At 38.7% G+C, this 20,470-nt stretch overlaps 1 protein-coding gene across 1 annotated transcript; it reads right to left on the bottom strand.

Annotated features, from left to right (window-relative positions):
* Nucleotides 1-3,171: 3,171 nt before the first annotated feature.
* LOC116269237 (glutaminase kidney isoform, mitochondrial-like) lies at nt 3,172-16,627 on the bottom strand. The gene is made up of 4 exons (XM_031651882.1): nt 15,003-16,627; nt 13,988-14,064; nt 13,829-13,892; nt 3,172-5,874 (listed from the first exon to the last, which is right to left on the bottom strand). The coding sequence occupies exons 2-4, from the start codon at nt 14,046-14,048 to the stop codon at nt 5,718-5,720; spliced, it is 282 nt and encodes a 93-aa protein (XP_031507742.1). The 5' UTR covers nt 14,049-14,064; nt 15,003-16,627; the 3' UTR covers nt 3,172-5,717.
* Nucleotides 16,628-20,470: the final 3,843 nt, after the last annotated feature.

Here is a 20,470-nt window from a genome sequence, read left to right as displayed (position 1 = left end):
TTATTGGAAAGAGCTATAATAGGTGCCATGAAAAGCAAACAAACAAACAAAAGTACTTTGGTTCTTTGCGACCACAGCTGTCTCCAAATATACAAATGATTCAGCACTTATTTTAAAATGAATCTGGGTATTGCTAATACCCCCAAATTAGCAGTTTTTAATTTTAAAATACATGAGAAATGGGACTTTGTCTTGTCTCCAAAGCAGTCATCTAAAATCTACACCCCCATGATTAGATGAGTTATTAGTGAGAAGTTATTGTACCCACACAAAAAGCTGCCATTTTTTCCCAAAGATGTCAAAAGCTAGAAAGCCAGGCCTTCTCAAAGTAAAATACACTGTGTACTGGGGGAAAAAAGGGTAAGAAGAGGCGTAATCACCAAGTTAGACATAGTCTGGCAAATTGTATTTAGCTATTATCATGGAATAGTGTTATTCCCTGATAATGCTGGCATCATAACCAGAATGATTATTCTCATCTCCGTATCTGTTGTTATTTACATCTAGGAAATACAAAGGTTATTTATAGTGAACACTGAGAGTGGTCTCTCTCCAAAGAGTGAAGTAAATATGCCCTGGCTAATAAGTTTGTATTCTTACCTAATTAACCATTATAAGAAGTCATTGAGTAGATCCTAACTTAAGGAATATTTGTGTGTTTGAGTATTTCTCGTGTGGTGTTTGTAAGTTTGAAAAGTGTTTTATAAGCATAGAGCTTATGTGTGCTACTGAGGACAAATGTCTAATTTTAAAGGAAAGAGGGTTTTCTGAGATGGCATGAAATGAGTGAAATCTATTCATTTCCTGAAAGCTGAAGTGGAATATGAAGGCAAGTCTTTCTGAACAGAGCAGTCCTGTCACTGACTAACCCAGGGAAAGGACAGGAAAAAGCTAGAAAGTGTTTTGAAAATTATTCTACTTACCTTTTGAATTGGGACATTAACAAAGTAAGGACCATTTATGTGAGTGGCTTCCTTTGGTTAGTTACGATTCATTCATTAATTAATTTATCAAATTTATACAGAGCACCTGCCATGAGCCAGGCATTATACTAGATGTTTGGGAAACATTGGTAAACAAAAGCAAAGATCCCTGCTTTTATGGAACTGAAGATGTTCTGAGACACCGGATCGTACATTCTAGTGCAATCACCTTATTAAAACAAGGTTTTATGATACAAACAGCCAGAAGCTACAAATAATGTAAATGTTATATTTTAAAAATACAATTTCAAAGAAATGACATTTAAACCAGTTTTAGGAAAGCTGAAGAGAAACAATATTGTTTTTAGAGCTTTTTGAGATGAGCTTTTCTCTCTCTTAAATGATAATCCTCAGCTTCCAAGTTTTCGTGAACTCACTTTGGGTTTTGTGTTTGCTATACTCACTAAGAAATTAAATACCTTGCTTGATTTATTGTAAAAAGGAAAAAAAAAAAACAAGAGGCAGGCTTAAGCAGTCTTAAACTTATTTATTAACGTTATCTTGAGTCTACAGAGAACATAAAGCTTTCTAAGAGGTAGAAAGCTATCAGATACCTATTATCAAACTCTGAATTCTCCTATAATATTTTGTAAAGCTATTATAACATCTTAATACCTGTGTCTGTCTGTAGCCTTTCCACATTTCTTGTACATAATTGAAACAGTCTTGATATTCTTTTGCCATTGGGACTGCTTGTCAGACACACTTCATAGCAGCCTTTTTACTGGCTATTTGGAAAGGAAGCAAGGGGTACAGTGGGGGCACACACAGGCCTGGAGTCTGGTTCATTCTCCAGAATAGAAATAAATGCCCCTAGTCTCTGCCTTTAATACCTTCTTGTCCAGTTGTTTTACTGTATCTCATGCCTCCTTTTTAAAAAACTGCCTTTTCTAATCTTTTCCCATTGCCAAACACATATAATCTAGTGAATCACATCATTTCCTTGCATAACTATAAGATTATCCTTTCCCAAAAAGCCTTTTTATAAGTGCCACCTAACACATTCATGGGCTGCTTCCCTCGGCCATCTGGTGTATGATTTATGAATTTACTCATTTTACTATGAAGATTAGCAAGTAAAATTAGGAAGGTTACCCCAACTCCTAAAAAAGTCCTACAAAAATAAAATGATCTTGTATCAAGAATAAAAATAACTATTCACTATTTAGGATTATTCACACATTTGTTGCGCCTGCACTGATGTCCTGCTCCTATCCATGGATGTATATATGTATAGCTGAAGTTGACTATGTGTTGCAGGACTTTCTGTTGTAGCATTTATGCCTCTTCCTAAAACTCCACAGAGGAGAGGCCTTAGCTAATAGGAGATAGTGCATATGAATAAGCTAATATGCATATTCTATCCATACCTGGGCATAATCAGTGTTGTGGGACATAGAACAACAGCGCAGGCCAAAGAGTTCTGTATCACAGCCCACTCTTGGGTCTCAGCTTCATCTATAAAAGAGTGAGTTAGATTAGAGAATTTCTGATGTCTCTTCTAATCATTGTGGTAACCCCACTTGTCACCTTGCATAGTACCTGGCTCATCGTAGTTCTAAAATGCCGGTAATGCAGTGACTCTTCTAGCAAAGTAACTTACTTTGTGACAGATAACGTTGATAAATGAAAATGTAACAGTCATGGCATTCATGTACTTTCTCTATGGTTGGAAAACTATACACTAACCCCTGGCCTGAAAGGAAAGAGTGCTCTGAAGACCAGGGATTTCTGGCATTGGAAGCGAATGCTATTCTCACACAGAATAAATTAGGAGCTGAGGTTTACTGGCTGGTCACACTCAGATTCTAGTGTGGCAGTACTAGGTTCAACTCTCTAAATAAATTTTAAGGCTTTGTGAAAATAACCTCTCCTCTCATTCAAGGGTATGTTTAATGGTTCCATTCAATAAGTATTTACTGAGCACTTCCTAACTGTAAAAGGATAGTGTTTGCATTTAGGGGACTAGAGACATGCCTGCATATCCCTCACCTTCAAAGATGAACTACACACAGGATTCTTGTCCTAGTCATTGTGGTAACCCCGTCTGACACCTTGCGTAGTACCTAGCTTTATAGCAGGCATTAGAAATGGATTGGAACCCAACCAGACATGGTCTGTATGCTCAGTGGAGTTCCTGGCTCTTAAATGTTTTAAGAAAATTCATTTTTTCACACAGTTTTTTTTGATACATATATTTATTATGCTGTAAAAAGCAACACTACCTGATTGCATTTAAAATAAATGTTTCCCAATTTCAGAATACTTACAACTTGTAGTTTTAAGATTAGATTCACTTTGGGAGGTTTTAGAAGCAAATACATTCATAGCTGTATAATCCCCAGGAAGAATCTAAATCTGACATCAGGTCATTCAGTCCCTGCCAGACAGACAACAGCATCAAATGGTCAATAGCTAATCCAGCTCTGCAGCTAAAGGGCAGTGTCGGGCAGCAGTGGGGTATAGCTTATTACCAAAGATGAGACCAGCAAAAACAACAATGTATATAAAGCTGTAACATGACCATATAGAGCTCTCATGATACAGAAAAAGCACATATGATACTAAAGCCAAAACAAAAAGATCTTTGGAGTTTACTGACGGCAGCAGTTAATAGCACAGTCAACAGCATTTAAATCAAATATATTATTACCAGCCAACAGCAAACAGCCCGAGCAGGAATCGGCACATAGTCATAAATAACATCAGGGGTAAATAAGGGCACATTTAATTAAACAACAAAGATTTTACAGAATGGTTTTGATCTGAAAAAAGATGAAAACTCTCTTTGTTCCCAAATAATGGTTAGAACCTCTTTTTATTATAGAAAAGCCTCAAAATCATTGGTAATCTTCAAGTCACACAATTGAACTGTCTTAATGTTTCATTTTAGTCACACAAAGCACGCTGCTGTTTGAGCAAAGTTATCTCAATTGATTTCAGTTAAAATGTGTCTACCCTGTAATATTTTTGGGGATAATGCTGCTCCTGTGCAGCATCTTGCAAATGCTACCTGTCTCCATGGCTTGACAGATCCATAGGATAGGAAACTGCTCACTCACCATCCTCCCCACGGAAGCTCAAGCGTGGGAACAGCTTTGGGCCTGGTGCAGCTAAGGAACATTGGCCGTGGTTTCACCAAACGAGGTGCCATCTAGGTAATGGGAGGGCAGTGGCTGGAGCCACTGGCTTAGACTGGAAGTGAAAATGAACGCACCTGGAGGCTGCTGGAGTAAGGTGCCATCAGGCATGGTAAAGCTTAGAAGCAGCAGTGTGTGCTCATAGAAAAAAAAAGGAAAAGGAAATTGCTGTACGTGGCAACAACTAACATTCATGTACTTAAGCTCATTTCACTAAACACAGCTTCAGAGAAGTCCATTTGTGTGCATGTGTGTGTGTGCTTACTATCAGAAATCCTCACTAACATGCCTCTTTATCTTGAGGTATGACAGGATAAAATGTATGTGTAATTCCTAGAAAATCCTGTTCTATCAGTTTTTTGAAGCCCCTTTTACCCACTTTCCAAATGAATCCTGAATTACTAACCCAAGACAAAGAAAATTATAGGTCACAATTTAAAATGAAATGGCCTTTTTCTTATTATTAAACTACAGAGCCCACCAAGAATTACACAATAGAAAATCACAAGAAATCTGGAATGATCCAATGGTCCCCCAAGGAGGACAAATCTCTTGGTGCAGACTCTTAATGACAGGCTTGGAAACAAATGTTAGTTGTAGCAGTTCCCATACTTTCAGAATAACTTTGGTAGCTTAGAGCATTTCTGAATTTATCTTTACCCTAGAAGCTAAAAAAAATCTTCTTAAAGAGCTGCGGTTGCACATCCCTTCGTTTTTTAGACTGGTAAACTTGACTAATTTATACTTAGTAATTTTGTCTCTGGTTCGTCTTCTGTAGACAAATGGCAAAGTTCTGATGCCAGAAATAGGAGGCATTTTCTGACTTACTATGGAAAACATAAAAACTGCATAGTATGCCAGCACTCACTTTCCCAGCTGAAGGAAAGAGGCAGAGAGCTAAATGAGAAGAGAGGCTGGACTAAGGGGATATAGAAAAAGGAAAAATTTTCAAAAGTATTGTAACTACATTCACACATATGTTTTGGTCACCAAACATATCTTAAACAGATTCCCTGATAAAGTCTAATCAGAATTGGTCTATCTTACTAACAGTTGTTAACTATTATAGTTTGTTTAAGAGTCACATCGTGAAGCTAGGGTGAGAGACACTTTAAACACACAACCGTAAGTGCATATAGTTGTTCAAACACTCAAACTAAATTTGTATTTGAAGTCTTGAAAATCACACTATTTGCTTCTAAAGGCAACCTTGACCCATTTGGACAGACTGTACAACAGAGCTTAATTTATAAATGCATATCAGCAGATCATCACCGATAAATTGAAAATTCACGAAACACAAATAAATCATGGAAGACCACACAATTAAGCTAGCATTGGTAACTATTTCTTTTACATCAAATTATACAATGCACGAGGTAATATTGCTCACATTATGGAGGGAGACTGTTTTATTTCTATTTTTTCCCAAAGAGATCAGATTTGTCCTGTGCACACAATGAAGAAAACTCCAGTAACACTGAAATGACAAATGTAAAATATACATCACTACCAGATAGAAATACACACGGTCTTCATAATCATTTTCCACAATTAAATAGGTAAGTGATTTAAATCTTGGGATTTGAGACCATTACAACAATCCATCAAGATTCTTATGGACGGTTTGATTTTCCTTCCCGTTGTCAGAATCTCCTTGAGGTGTGTACTGGACTTGGTATTCTTGGAGAATTTTAAATACATCATGGTGTCCAAAGTGCAGTGCTTCATCCATGGGAGTGTTATTCCACCTAAACACGTAGCACAGCATGGACAGGGTCATTAGGTAATTTCTGTACAAAGATGATCACCCCACATTCCCAGATTTTAAATGCAGGTTAAATGGCCATTTTAGCAATTTTACAAATAAAAATTAATAATAGAAATGCAGAAAGGGATTTATAATTCAAAAAGTAGTCTCCAAAACAAGTTGGGATATGGAGAGGAAGAGAAAAAGATCTGTGAAAGGATCTTGTTTACACATCCAAGTGCTTATGTAGGGAGCTTTTTAAGGAAAGTCCTTGTGTTGACAGATTATTTAATAGACTGCTCTAGGGTTCCAGAATTTTGGCTTCATGAAAAGCCCAAAGTATCTCTTTTAAAATAAAATGTTCAAAGAAAATTCAGGTATATAACATCCATCACTCTAGCCTTTGACAGAAAATTTGTGTTTGTGTCAATTCAAAGCCACAGTAAGTCTCAGAAGTCTAGAAATAACCATGACCCCATTAGGGCCAAAAACACATTGGAGGAGCAAGATTGGCCCCAGAGGAATTGACATTTTTATCACCTCTGGTAAGGTTGGGAACCCATGGACTCAATCGGACCACTACACCAGCAGAAGAACAACTCCCCTTTCCATACTAATAACTCCCCTTTCCATGCTTCTGGGGCTGTGCTGTTTAGAGTGATGTCGATGAAAATTCGAGGATACGAAAAAATGAAGAGTTGCCAGAAGTGGTAAGTCTTTCGCAAGAGGAGACAGAACTACATAACTCACAGCCCCAGTCAATGACAGGGTATGAGAGGCAGTTCCCTTACACTTTACAAACAGTGAAGCCTGTCTTCCTACCCTCTCTCTCTCTCTCTACTTACATTACAAAATTCTCCATGGCTGCTAATCTCTCTTTCTTCATCCATGTGCCACTGTCACCACCTTCCTAGTTTCACTTCTTCCTGTTTCCTTCTTTCCTTTCCATCTCTGTCCTGAACTTTTTACCCGCTTAGTGGAGTCACAATATGGAAAAAAAAGGGTTTTAAAACAGTCTCATTTTGTAATATATTTGGGTAAATTTTGGTAGCCTGTTTTTAAAATCGGGTAAGTAAAACTTTACATGTATCTTTGTATTTCTCAAAAAAAACAAAACAAAACAAAACAAACAGCTGAATGAAGTGACTTTGAATAGGCCTTCATTAGTTTAGGAAGTCAGTGGCTTGAAAGAGACTTCTGAGTCATCCTCTATAGTATGTAATTATCTGTCTTTCTGGAAAAATGGAATGTCAACTGCGTGTTACCTTTTTTACAACTCTTCTGTGAATTAATGAAAAATATAAACGTTAAAGAATACACTAATTTCAGCCAGGCACAGTGGCTCATGCCTGCAATCCTATCACTTTGGGAGGCCGAGGGGGGCGCATCACTTGAGGCCAGGAGTTCAAGACCATAATGGCCAACATGGCGAAACCTCTCTCTACTAAAAATACAAAAATTAGCTAGGTGTGGTGGCACACGCCTGTAATCCCAGCTACTCAGGTGGCTAAGGCAGGAGAACTGCTTGAACCTGGGAGGTGCAGGTTGCAGTGAATGAGATCACGCCACTGCCCTCCAGCCTGGGTGACAGAGCAAGACTCTATCTCAAGAATACCCAAATTTTGCTCAAACCTATTTTATAATTTAAGGTGACACTGATTCTATGAAATAGAGAAAAAGACTTGCTGAATGCCTAGTTATCAAGTTACTTAGCTCACTTTTTCTTATCAGATGGGTACATCTACTTTAATATTCCTAGAGGCCAATTTAGGGCAAAAAAAAAAATAATACTTACATATACAGAGCACAGTAATATTTCCAACATGTATTACATAGTGTTTTAGTTGGGATTATAAACACAGGAGGAAAATGCTCTTCAATTTCTTGCTCTAGAAAGCTGGGATGGGTATTAAAATTTGGGGAAAGGGAAGAATGTCACCCTAACATGAGGTTTTAGAATACTGCCAATAAAGGTCATTTTAATCATGGTGCTTTTTTACAACTACAGGAATAAAGTTAGATAACCAAAGTATTAGCACACTTACAAAATTGCTAACATTTGTCAGACACTGACATAAGTTTTCTGCATTTCTTGCAAGCTAAGAGCTGAACCAACAAAACCCAAGCCCCAATTTTAAAAAAGATAGTTGGCCAGGCTCAATGGCTCACATCTGTAATCCCAACACTTTGGGAGGCTGCTTGAGCCCAGGAGTTAGAGACCAGCCTGGGCAACATAGTAAGACTCTGCCTCTACAAAAAACAAACAAAAAAATTAGCCAGGCATGGTGGCGTGTGCCTGTGATTGCAGCTACTCAGGAGGCTGAGGTGGGAGGATCACTTGAGCCTAGGAAGTTAAGGCTGCAGCAAACTATTATCATGCCACTTGCACTTCAGCCTGAGTGGCAAGGCAAGACCCAGTCTCAAAAAAAAAAAAAAAAAAAAAGAGTTAAAGCTTAATAAACAGAAAGGCAAAATAGCTAACGTGTAATCAACTTGCTCCAAACTTAATACAGCTCCCGGTTCTCAAATGAATCCAAACTCCTAATACATATCAAACCACCATCAAGTATGTTTTTTATCCCATTCTAAACTTTTATTCTCATTACTCGCTGACTCATCCACTCCAATACATAATTTCCAAGGATATGAATCTAGAGTTTACTGTACATGTGTATGTGTAAGCTGCGTTCTATCCCTTCCCTGACCACTTTGTTGACAGCATTTGCTGCAGGATGAATAGCAGTTTGCTATGTCGACCAGGAGGGAAAGAGGAGGAACAGAAGGTATTCTAGGCATATTTTTCCCATGACAGATAGAATGCCCTTCTTTTCATTCCGTGCCTTCAATCTCGTCTCTTCCCCAAAGCACTGATTAAAATTTAACTTCCATGAAGCCTTCCTAAAACTGATTCCAACCAAATGCAGAAATTTCAACAAACTGCAATATATTCATTTTAGAGTTAACAAGTTTTCTTACACATTTTAGCTTGTTTAGAAGCCTTCCCATTTTGTATGTCTCAATATTGTGAGCAAGTTTGTATGCTGATAAAATTCACATTATTATTAAAAACAAAATCCGGCTGCATAAATGTCGAATCACTGTCCTCACCAATCACTGGCTTCTTTGCAAATCTTAAGAGAGAACATTCAGTGTTAATTATCATCTTAAAATTTATGCTTCTCTAAAGGTTTATATCTTATCTACCCCGTGTTGTTAAAAACCCCATGAGGGGTACCAACAACTGCAAAAACATACAAAATTATAAAGACCATCAACACTATGAAGAAACTGCATCAACTAAAGGGCAAAATAACCAGCTAGCATCATAATGACAGGATCAAATTCACACATAACGATATTAGCCTTAAATATAAATGGGCTAAATGTCCCAATTAAAAGACACAGAATGGCAAATTGGATAGAGTCAAGATCCATTGGTCTGCCATATTCAGGAGACCCATCTCATGTGCAAAGACACACATAGGTTCAAAATAAAGGGATGGAGGAATATTTACCAAGCAAATGGGAAGCAAAAAAAAAGCAGGGTTGCAATCTTAGTCTCTGATAAAACAGACTTTAAACCAACAAAGATCAAAAGAGACAAAGAAGGCCATTACATAATGGTAAAGGGATCAATGCAACAAGAAGAGCTAACTATCCTAAATATATATGTATCCAATACAGGAACAACCAGGTTCATAAAGCAAGTTCTTAGAGACCTACAAAGAGACTCAGGCTCCCACACAATAATAGTGGGAGACTTTAACACCCCACTGTCAATATTATATCAACGAGACAGAAAATTAACAAGGATATTCAGGACTTGAACTCAGCTCCGGACCAAGCGGAGCTAACAGACATCTACAGAACTCTCCACCCCAAATCAATAAAATATACATTCTTCTCAGCACCACATCGTACTTATTCTAAAATTGACTACATAATTGGAAGTAAAACGCTCCTCAGCAAATGCAAAAGAACAAAAATCATAACAAACAGCCTTTCAGACCACAGTGCAAGCAAATTAGAACTCAGGATTAAGAAACTCACTCAAAACCGCACAACTACATGAAAACTGAATAACCTGCTCCTAAATGACTACTGGGTAAATAACGAAATGAAGGCAGAAATAAGTAAGTTCTTTGAAACCAATGAGACAGACACAACGTACCAGAATCTCTGGGACACAGCTAAAGCAGTGTTTTAGAGGGAAATTTATAGCACTAAATGCCCACAAGAGTAAGCAGGAAAGATCTAAAATTGACACCCTAACATCACAATTAAAAGCTAGAGAAACAAAAGCAAACAAATTCAAAAGCTAGCAGAAGACAAGAAATAACTAAGAGCAGAACTGAAGGAGATAGAGACACGAAAAACCCTTTAAAAAAATCAATGAATCTAGGAGCTGGTTTTTTGAAAAGATCAACAAATTAGATAGACTGCTAGCAAGACTAATAAAGAAGAGAGAAGAATCAAATAGACACAATAAAAAATGATAAAGGGGATATCACCACTGATCCCACAGAAATACAAACTACCACCAGAGAATACTATAAACACCTCTACGTAAATAAACTAGAAAATCTAGAAGAAATGGATAAACTCCTGGACACATACACCCTCCCAAGTCTAAACCAGGAAGAAGTCAAATCCCTGAATAGACCAATAACAATTTCTGAAATGGAGGCAGTAATTAATAGTCTACCAATCGAAAAAAGTCCAGGACCAGACGGATTCACAGCCGAATTCTACCAGAGGTACAAAGAGAAGCTAGTACCATTCCTTCTGAATCTATTCCAAAAAATAGAAAAAGAAAGAATCCTCCCTAACTCCTTTTATGAGGCCAGCATCATCTTGATACCAAAACCTGGCAGAGACACAACAAAAAAAAGAAAATTTCAGGTCAATATCCCTGATGAACATTGATGCAAAAATCCTCAATAAAATACTGGTAAACTGAATCCAGCAGCACATCGAAAAGCTTATCTACCATGATCAAGTTGGCTTCCTCCCTGGGATGCAAGGCTGGTTCAACATATGCAAATCAATAAACGTAATCCATCACATAAGCAGAACCAATGAGAAAAACCACGATTATCTCAATAGATGCAGAAAATGCCTTCGACAAAATTCAACACGCCTTCATGCTAAAAACTCTCAATAAACTAGGTATTGATGGAACGTATCTGAAAATAGTAAGAGCTATTTATGACAAACCCACAGCCAGTATCATACTGAATGGGCGACAGACTGGCAACATTCCCTTTGAAAACCGGCACAAGACAAGGATGCCCTCTGTGACCACTCCTATTCAACACAGTATTGGAAGTTCTGGCTAGGGCAATCAGACAAGAGAAAGAAAGAAAGGGGCCGGGTGCAGTGGCTCACGCCTGTAATCCCAGCACTTTGGGAGGCCAAGGTGGGCAGATTACCTGAGGTCAGGAGTTCGAGATCAGCCTGGCCAACATGGTGAAACCCCGTCTCTACTAAAAATACAAAAATTAGCTGGCCATGGTGGACACCCACCTGTAATCCCAGCTACTCAGGAGGCTGAGGCAGGAGAATTGCTTGAGCCTGGAAGATGGAGGTTGCAGTGAGCTGAGATTTTGCCACTGTACACCAGCCTAGCTGACAGAGTGAGACTCTGTCTCAAAAAAAAAGAAAAAAAGAAAAAAGAAAGGTATTCAAATAGGAAGAGAGGAAGTCAAACTGTCTCTGTTTGCAGATGACATGATTGTATATTTAGAAAACCCCATTGTCTCAGCCCAAAATCTCCTTAAGTTGATAAGCAACTTCAGCAAAGTCTCAAGATACAAAATCAATGTCCAAAAATCACAAGCATTCCTATACCAATAATAGACAAACAGAGAGCCAAATCATGAGTGAACTCCTATTCACAACTGCTACAAAGAGAATAAAATACCTAGGAATCCAACTTACAAGGGATGTGAAGGACCTCTTCAAGGAGAACTACAAACCACTGCTGAAGGAAATAAAGAGAGGACACAAACAAATGGAAAAAACATTCCATCCTCATGGATAGGAAGAGTCAATATAGTGAAAATGGCCACACACCCAAAGTAATTTATAGATTCTATGCTATCCCCATCAAGCTACCATGGACTTTCTTCACAGAATTAGAAAAAAATACTTTAAATTTCATATGGAACCAAAAAAGAGCCCACATAGCCAAGACGATCTTACGCAAAAAGAAGAAAGCTGAAGGCATCACGCTACCAGACTTCAAACTATATTACAAGGCTACAGTAACCAAAACAGTATGGTGCTGATACCAAAATAGATATATAGACCAGTGGAAAAGAAATGAGGCCTCAGAAATAACGGCACACATCTACAACCATCTGATCTTTGACAAACCTGACAAAAACAAGCAATTGGGAAAGGTGTTGGGAAAACTGGCTAGCCATATGCAGAAAACTGAACCTGGACCCCTTCCTTACACCTTATACAAAAATTAACTCAAGATGGATGAAAGACTTAAACATAAGACCTAAAACCATAAAAACCCTAGAAGAAAACCTAGGCAATACCATTCAGGACATAGGCATAGGCAAAGACGTCATGACCAAAACACCAAAAGCAATGGCAACAAAAGCCAAAATTGACAAATGGGATCTAATTAAACTAAAGAGCTTCTGCACAGCAAAAGAAACTATCATCAGGGTGAACAGGCAACCTACAGAATGGGAGAAAATTTTTGCGATCTATCTGATAAAGGGCTAATATCCAGAATCTACATGGAAGTTAAGCAAATTTACAAGAAAAAAACAACCCCATCAAAAAGTAGTTAAAGGATATGAACAGACACTTCTCAAAAGAAGACATTTATGCAGCCAACAAACATGTGAAAAAAATCTCATCATCACTGGTCATTAGAGAAACACAAATCAAAACCACAATGAGATACCATCTCATGCCAGTTAGAATGGCGATCATTAAAAAGTCAGGAAACAACAGATGCTGGAGAGGATGTGGAGAAATAGGAACGCTTTTACACTGTTAGTGGGAGTGTAAATTAGTTCAACCATTGTGGAAGACAGTGTGGTGATTCCTCAAGGATCTAGAACCAGAAATACCATTTCACCCAGCCATCTCATTACTGGGTATATACCCAAAGGATTATAAATCATTCTACTATAAAGACACATGCACACATATGTTTATTGTGGCACTGTTCACAATAGCAAAAACTTGGAACCCAAATGACCATTGATGATATACTGGATAAAGAAAATGTGGCACATATACATCATGGAATACTATGCAGTCATAAAAAAGGATAAGTTCATGTCCTTTGCAGGGACATGGATGAAGCTGGAAACCATCATTCTCAGCAAACTAACACAAGAACAGAAAACCAAACACTGCATGTTCTCCCTCATAAGTGGGAATTGAACAGTGAGAACACATGGACACAGGGAGGGGAACATCACACACCAGGGCCTGTTGGGGGGTCAGGGCTAAGGGAGGGATAGCATTAGGAGAAACACCTAATGTAGATGAAGGGTTGATGGGTACAGCAAACCATCATGGCACGTATATACCTATGTAACAAACCTGCACGTTCTGAGCATGTATCCCAGAACTTAAAGTATAATTAAAAAAAAAAAAAAATTTAAAACTCCATGAGGATAAAATTCTAATTCTCGCTTCCAAAATGCAAAAAAAAAGAAAAAAAATTGTTTTGTTCATACAGTGTATTGACTGATAGTCAAACTAACCTGAAAATTTCTAAATAAGACACCATTCTTAGCTAAGAAACAGGATATGGGAGACAGAATTACCTATGTAGTAAATACACGGTTTATTGCCTTTATAAGATATCATAGCAGGTTCAAGAATGTATTTGTAGGTTTAAATATTATAATCACTTGAATATTACAGTCCTGCATAATAAAATACTGACATATTTAGAAGGTAACGTAAGTGCTCACCTGTCCTTGGGGAAAGGGTTTACTTTGCAGGCTTCCAGCAAAAATTTAACAACTTCAACATGACCTAAATCATCCCACCCCCAAAAACAAGAGCAGATTTTAGTACTAAGTAGAAATTAAATCTGGAAAGAAAATAGATAGTAGTAGTTCCTGTATTACCCTCTGCAGCAGCTACATGCAGTGCTGTTCTAGAATCATAGTCCCGCTGTTCCATGTCCATAGCTGACAAAGCAAATCTGAAAATGTGTAAGCACAGCTATTTATTATATATAAAGCAAATTTAATTCACACTTGTAACATTCACTCCATCAGTTCATTTAAGGCCCTGTCAGACAAGTGCCATCCTTCATCAGGCTCATTAATGAGAACTACCAACCTTATTGACCAGTACACAGGTGTTTTGGGTAAATGCCACTTCACCTGTCTTCCTCAGCATTGCTTTTTTTTAGGTAAGATTAAATGTTAAACATCTCTCACAGAATTAAACTTTATTACATTACTGTTCAAAACTCAAGAATTATGGCACAACTGTATCAAGGTTTATGTCTCAGAAGGGCAAGAAACTAATCCCTATAATAAAGTTGTATGTTTTTACTAGGACTCCCATTCTTAAACATTTCACAGTCTACTAGTACTTGTCAGACCTTAAGATAAGGGGGGAAGCATAGACATTTCTCCACTTTGAAAATCAGTTGTTTGAGATATTAATGGGAGAAAGCAAAAGGAAAAAGAAAACAAGTTACAACTCTATACAAAAGACCTTAGGTATACAGCAGTATATGGCCTTACTAGTCCTGATGATCTGCTAGACACCAAACACCCTAGCTGCTTCCCACCCTCACACACACCCCAAAGACTGGGAATGGAGGGTAGACAGGAAGTGAGAAGGCACTGTCCAATTCCAGTAAGCCACTGATACTAATTAGCCAGATTAGCTGAACAGTTACTACTTGGGGAAACAGAGATATCGTCTTTTTTATAGGAGGCAGAAAAGGACAAGATTGGAAAGCAGGCCATAGGCACTGGAAGTGCCTATTTAATAAAAATTTTGTTGGGGTCATTTTTATCAAAGGGAAAGAGAAGTGAGACTTTAACCTTAAAATGGCTGCTCGCCCAGAAGCAACTTCATATTTATGATCTGTAAAGTGCATGCTAATCCATCCTATAAACATACCTTCGAAGTGCAGACACATCTCCAGTATATGCAGCAAACAAAAGATTTATCACTGACTTTACCTGTGAAGAAAAGAAAGTTTAGGCATCCATAGGGGAAAACAAACACATACAACGTCCACCTGTCACTGGTAAGTGATTTCCATGCGCTTTGAACACTTCACCTGAGTCATGTGCAAGAAGTTATCTCAAGGACACTTCCATAGCCAAAAGAACCCACATGTGTGATATTTTCTTCTTTTAACAGTGGATTGTGAGGGAAAATTCAATAATAAAGATAAGATACATGAGGGAAGGAATGGAATAATATCACTTGGCACAAAAGAATGGAATTTTGTGAAACTCATATAGTTGGAGCAACTGAAAATTGTTTAGAAGCCTTCCCACTTTGTATGTCTCAATATTGTGAGGAAGTTTGTATGCTGATACCATTCACATTATTAAAAATTAAATCATGCTATATAAATGTCTAATCCCTGCCAACAATCACTATCCTCACCAATCACTGGCTTCTTTGCAAATCTTGAGAGAGAACATTCAGTGTTAACTGTCGTCTTAAACTTTACTTCACTGGAAAGACAGCCTTCAGTTCAATGCCCAGGTGGTACAAATTGGGTCATTCTCAGAACTTATGACACTGCTGTGTTTAAAAGGTTTCTCAGCTCCAAAATATTAAGTCACCTCTATTAAGTGCTCCAAGATTTCAAAGTGTATCTACCTTTGACAGTTACCCACTTTCCTTTTCTTATAGTTAAGAGGAAAAGTCTAGTTATCTGAAAAGCCATTGGATTTTGGTCTGCTTTCATAAAGACTTTATCAATCCCTATCTATGAGAAATTATTGATCACAGAATATTTGTAAATACTTCATAAATTCCCCCATTTTGTCTTACACTTTGCAACTTCAACATTCATATTGATGACTCAACAGATGCTGCACTCAGTGGTAGAAAACAAGTTTAACTGGAGGAATGGAAAGTTACCCAGCTCTCCACCAACAAAGCCACAGCCCTGAACTGTGCTTCAAGATCTTAACCCGGACATTCTCCCTTTCCAGTATGGCTTCCCCCTTCCAAAACCCATGAACTTTCCAAATTAACTGGAACTGACCATTGCTGCAGTTCTCTAATTCAGCATTTTCAAAGTGTAATTTGCAGAAACTAGTCCATAAGATGGTCCATGAAAATAAGGACCCTGTGGCTGGATATGATCTTAAAATATTAAATCCCCCTCTTGGAGATTCATGGGCATATGAAAGGCTCTGTAAAGGTCTACCGTACAGGAACCTAACTAGCTGAGCACACCCCCAAAATACTACTATTACTATTTGTGTTGATATCACTTCAAAAAACTTTACCTTTAGTCCTTTAGCTTCCCTCCCAGCCATCCTTTTCCACTCCTGCCCAGAGTCCAGAACCGTTTTCTCAATGGGGAATGGGGGTGGAACAAAGAACTAAAGAGTATCACCCAGAATGTTCTAAAAGCATACATAAACATCTCTCCCATTTCTTGTTGTCCTACTCCTACACCTCAATCTGATACATTTTAGAGAAAGGAGGTAAATGCATAGAGTTTGTTTTTTATAGAGATGGGGTCTCACTATGTTGGCCAGGCTGGTCTTGAACTCCTGGTCTTAAGCAGTCCTTCTGCCTTGCCCTCCCAAACTGTTGGGATTACAGGCATGAGCCACCATGCTCAGCCCATAATTTTGTTTAAAGTCTCCAGGTGACTTTGACATGCACTCTTCTGGGTTATAAACCACTGTTTCAGATGCCCTTAATGTCTTTCTTTTTTAGTGGGGTCAACTGAATTCTCAATTCCCTTTTTGCTCTTTGGCCACAGATTACTGACTGGCTATTATGGACTATTCTCCATATTTCCACCTGGTCTCTCATTACTGCTTGACAATTTTTTTTTTTCTTGTTGGTTCCTGCCATACTTTCTTCAGGCCTTTAATACCAGCAGAGACCCCTAAAAACAGACAGAAGATCCTAACTACAACTTTGCTGAAAAGATAAAAAACTGTTTTCATCGCTCAAAGTAAAAAGCTTCATTTCCGAGACTCACTTTTTATCCATTCCTTCAAACACTTATCCTCCAGATGCCCTGCTCTTGTTCCCTCACTGATCCCCTTTGTTTCTAGCATCTTTAACTTTTCCTCCTTCATTAGTTCCCTCAGTTTACCTTAAAACAGACACAATTTCATCCTATTTTTAAAAATCAACACTTGATCCTATTGTTCTCCCTCAGCACGTATTTCCTGAAAGTATATTTTTAATTCCCTGAAAATTACCTTCACACTCATTGTTACCTCTAAATAGTGCTCTCCAAAGCTCCAGCAGCTTCCTAAGCCCCGATTCCTTCAGCTCTCCCCAGCACCCTCCACCCTCTCACGACTTGCCTCCCATGCTGCTCCATCACCCTGATCTTCCTCCTGTTTGCTGCTTTGCAGATTCATTATCCACTTTCCACTGCCAAATAATACTCCCAAGGCAGTCCAATCTTCTTGTTTTTCAATATAATGCCCTTCAAATGATTCATCTATTCCTCTGGGCAGACTGACTTCCCCATCATTAATCTAAATCTTTGCTCCTAAGCTCTAGTCCTACAGCTCCACTTGATAGTCATTTCAAACTCAAAAACAGCAACAGCCCTGCTGGCTTCCTACCCTGGCTCTAGTTCACAACTGTCCGCCTACTTGACATTGCTTCCAGGACTTTTAATTGGCATCTCAGACTTATACCCAAAATGGAATTTGCTTTGCTGTATCTTCTGCCACTCACAGTCAGCTCCTCTTCTAGTCCCCCCAGTTTGGGGATAACACTACAATTCATCCACTTGCTCAGGCCACAAACTCGGGAGTCATCCAGTGCTGCTGCATTCACTTATACAGGTTGAGTCCTTCACAAGGATGCCTGGCCACAGGGCCAACACGGGTTACCAGCCCACACTCTTCCCACCAAGGTGTCCTAGCACCCAGGTACATGTGCTGGGAGGAAGGGAGCTTCTTTACCCAGTGGTGCTGAGAAGTGGTGCTTCTGCTTCCGGCCAGAGACAGAATTAGCTTTTTCTAATTCAGACAAATTCACCATACAGACTGTAGGGGGGTATTCCTTGATTCTATTTCTCTCACAGTCCACATCTAGCTCATCAATAAATCCTCTTCGCTTTACCTGCAAAATATGTTTAGAATCCTATCACTTCTCACCACCTCTAGCATTGTTGCCTTAGGCCTCATCTGAGTCACCACCTTATCACCTCTGCTGCCAGAGGGATTTTTTAAAAATATCAAGGAACTACCGTGCCTTTCCATCATATCTGAAGTAAAATTAAACTCTTTACCATGGCTTTCAGGACCCTGAAGGCTCTATTCCTGGTTACACTGCACGTTATCACTCCTACCAGTCTTCCCTTTCCAGCTCTACTCCAGCCAGAATGTCTTGCTGGTCTCAGGCACTCAATGCCTACAACTGGCTGCTAAAGATGCTCTTTCCCCAGGCAGTCAGGAGGCCCCCTCTCTCCCTCCCTTTGGGTAGGTCTCCACTCTACCCAAAGTTCTCTCAAGACTAAAATACTCCCTTCTTTTCATCACTGCCTTATCCCTTACCTTGCTTTTCCCCTTCGTGTATATATATTGTAAACTATACAGTTTTTAACTATATTTATGTTATATAAAATTATATGTAACTATATATAAAGTACATATATTTTTATATATACTTGTTTTCTGTCTCTCTCATTAAATGTAGGCTCCATGTGCTGGGCAGAGACCACTTGTCTTTCTGTTCCCCACTGAGTTACCATGTCTGGTAAACTCAGTGTCTACCACACATAATAGGTGCTCATTAAATATCTATTGACTGAGTGAGTATTCTCCCTCAAAGCATCAAATACTCAATTTTGGGTATTAAATTGTAAAATTAATTCCTCTATCAGCCCCCAACCCTGTTTTTGTTTTTTTTTTTTTTAGACAAGGTCTCACTCTGTCACCCAGGCTGGAGTGCAGTGGCAGGATCTCGGCTCATGCAACCTTCGCCTCCTCAGTTCGAGTGATTCTCCCACCTCGGCCTCTGGAGTAGCTGGGATTACAGGCATGTGCCACCACTAATCTAATTTTTGTAGTTTTTGGTAGAGACGGTGTTTCAGGTTGGCCAGGCTGGTCCCAAACTCCCAACCTCAAACGATCCGCCTGCCTCAGACTCTCAAAGTGTTGGGATTATAGGTGTGAGCCTCTGCGCCCAGCCCGTCTCCCTTAACTTTTACATCTTTGAATATCATTACAAGATTTATTCAATCGTAACTGGTGCCTCTGCTTCTGGTCTTTCTTCCACCCTCCAAAACCTCTCCACATACTTCTAATCATATTCTCAAAACATTGCTCTAATCACTAAAGGTTTCTAAAGCAGGGGAGTTATCAAGAAACCCAAAATCATTCCTGATAACGTTTAAGTTCTTTAGCCTTGTATTCAAGGTTCTTCAGTCCAGCTAACTTAATTTTTCTTCTCAACCTCAATAGAGCCAAATTGGTCTGTCTTACTGCCCTTGTTTTTGTCTTGGTGTCTATGCTCTTTAAGAACACCCAGATTCCTAATCAAATCCTTCCCTTCCCTCAAAGACTAGCCTGAAAGTCCCTTCCTTGCTGCCAGTTTTCCCCAGGCCATTGTAGCCCAGCATTATCTATGTAGCTTATTGCCAGCTGCCCACACAGTGCCCTGTGACAGCATGTGCCAGGGACAGTCAATTAGATACCTCCACTCCCACCACAACCCCGGGTCTACCTCCTGTTTCCTCCCACAGTGCATACTATTCTCCTGAAATCATTTTCCCCACCCATTTCTCATGGATATGTTATTCTTACCCATTCCTATGAACTCTGCTCCAATCTCTTAAATCAAAAGTAATCTCTGTCTACCTTTGCCTCACTATGGCACTGTAACACATGACCACATGGAGCATTTGTGTGTCTTACTTCCCCTACCACTAAGAAAAATCCAGATTCCCCTGTATACTATTAATATAGTAATTACCCATAGTTCTTATTTTTAAAACTATGTTGGTACTTCTAAGCAATAAAGCCTCATCTGTTCCCGTGACTGGATATAAGAACTACACATTCCCTTTTAAATTTCTGAATTTAGACCATGCTAGTTTGAAGAGATTTTATTATAGTATGCGTGTAGCACTTAGTCACTTATTCAATATTTCAAATGTTCTAAAAGTCCATTTCTTATTAATAAAGCCCAAAATAGAACATTTTAGAATTTACTTGGTTTATTCAGAGTATATTGTTATTCACAAGCATGAGAAAAAAAATTAGGAAACTTTAATATACAAAGGCTTTGTAAGTAACCAGAGGGAAAATACATTACCTTGCCTTAACAAAAATTATTAAAGACTAACATGGAAGTTTGGTATTCTTCCCATGAAAACAAAAGGCTAGCTGTGGAGCTGAATTTAGTCCAAACCAGAA

This window comes from Papio anubis, chromosome 10, assembly GCF_008728515.1.
Source record: "Papio anubis isolate 15944 chromosome 10, Panubis1.0, whole genome shotgun sequence".
NCBI lineage: Eukaryota > Metazoa > Chordata > Mammalia > Primates > Cercopithecidae > Papio > Papio anubis.
This window is presented reverse-complemented; position numbering and strand designations above follow the sequence as displayed.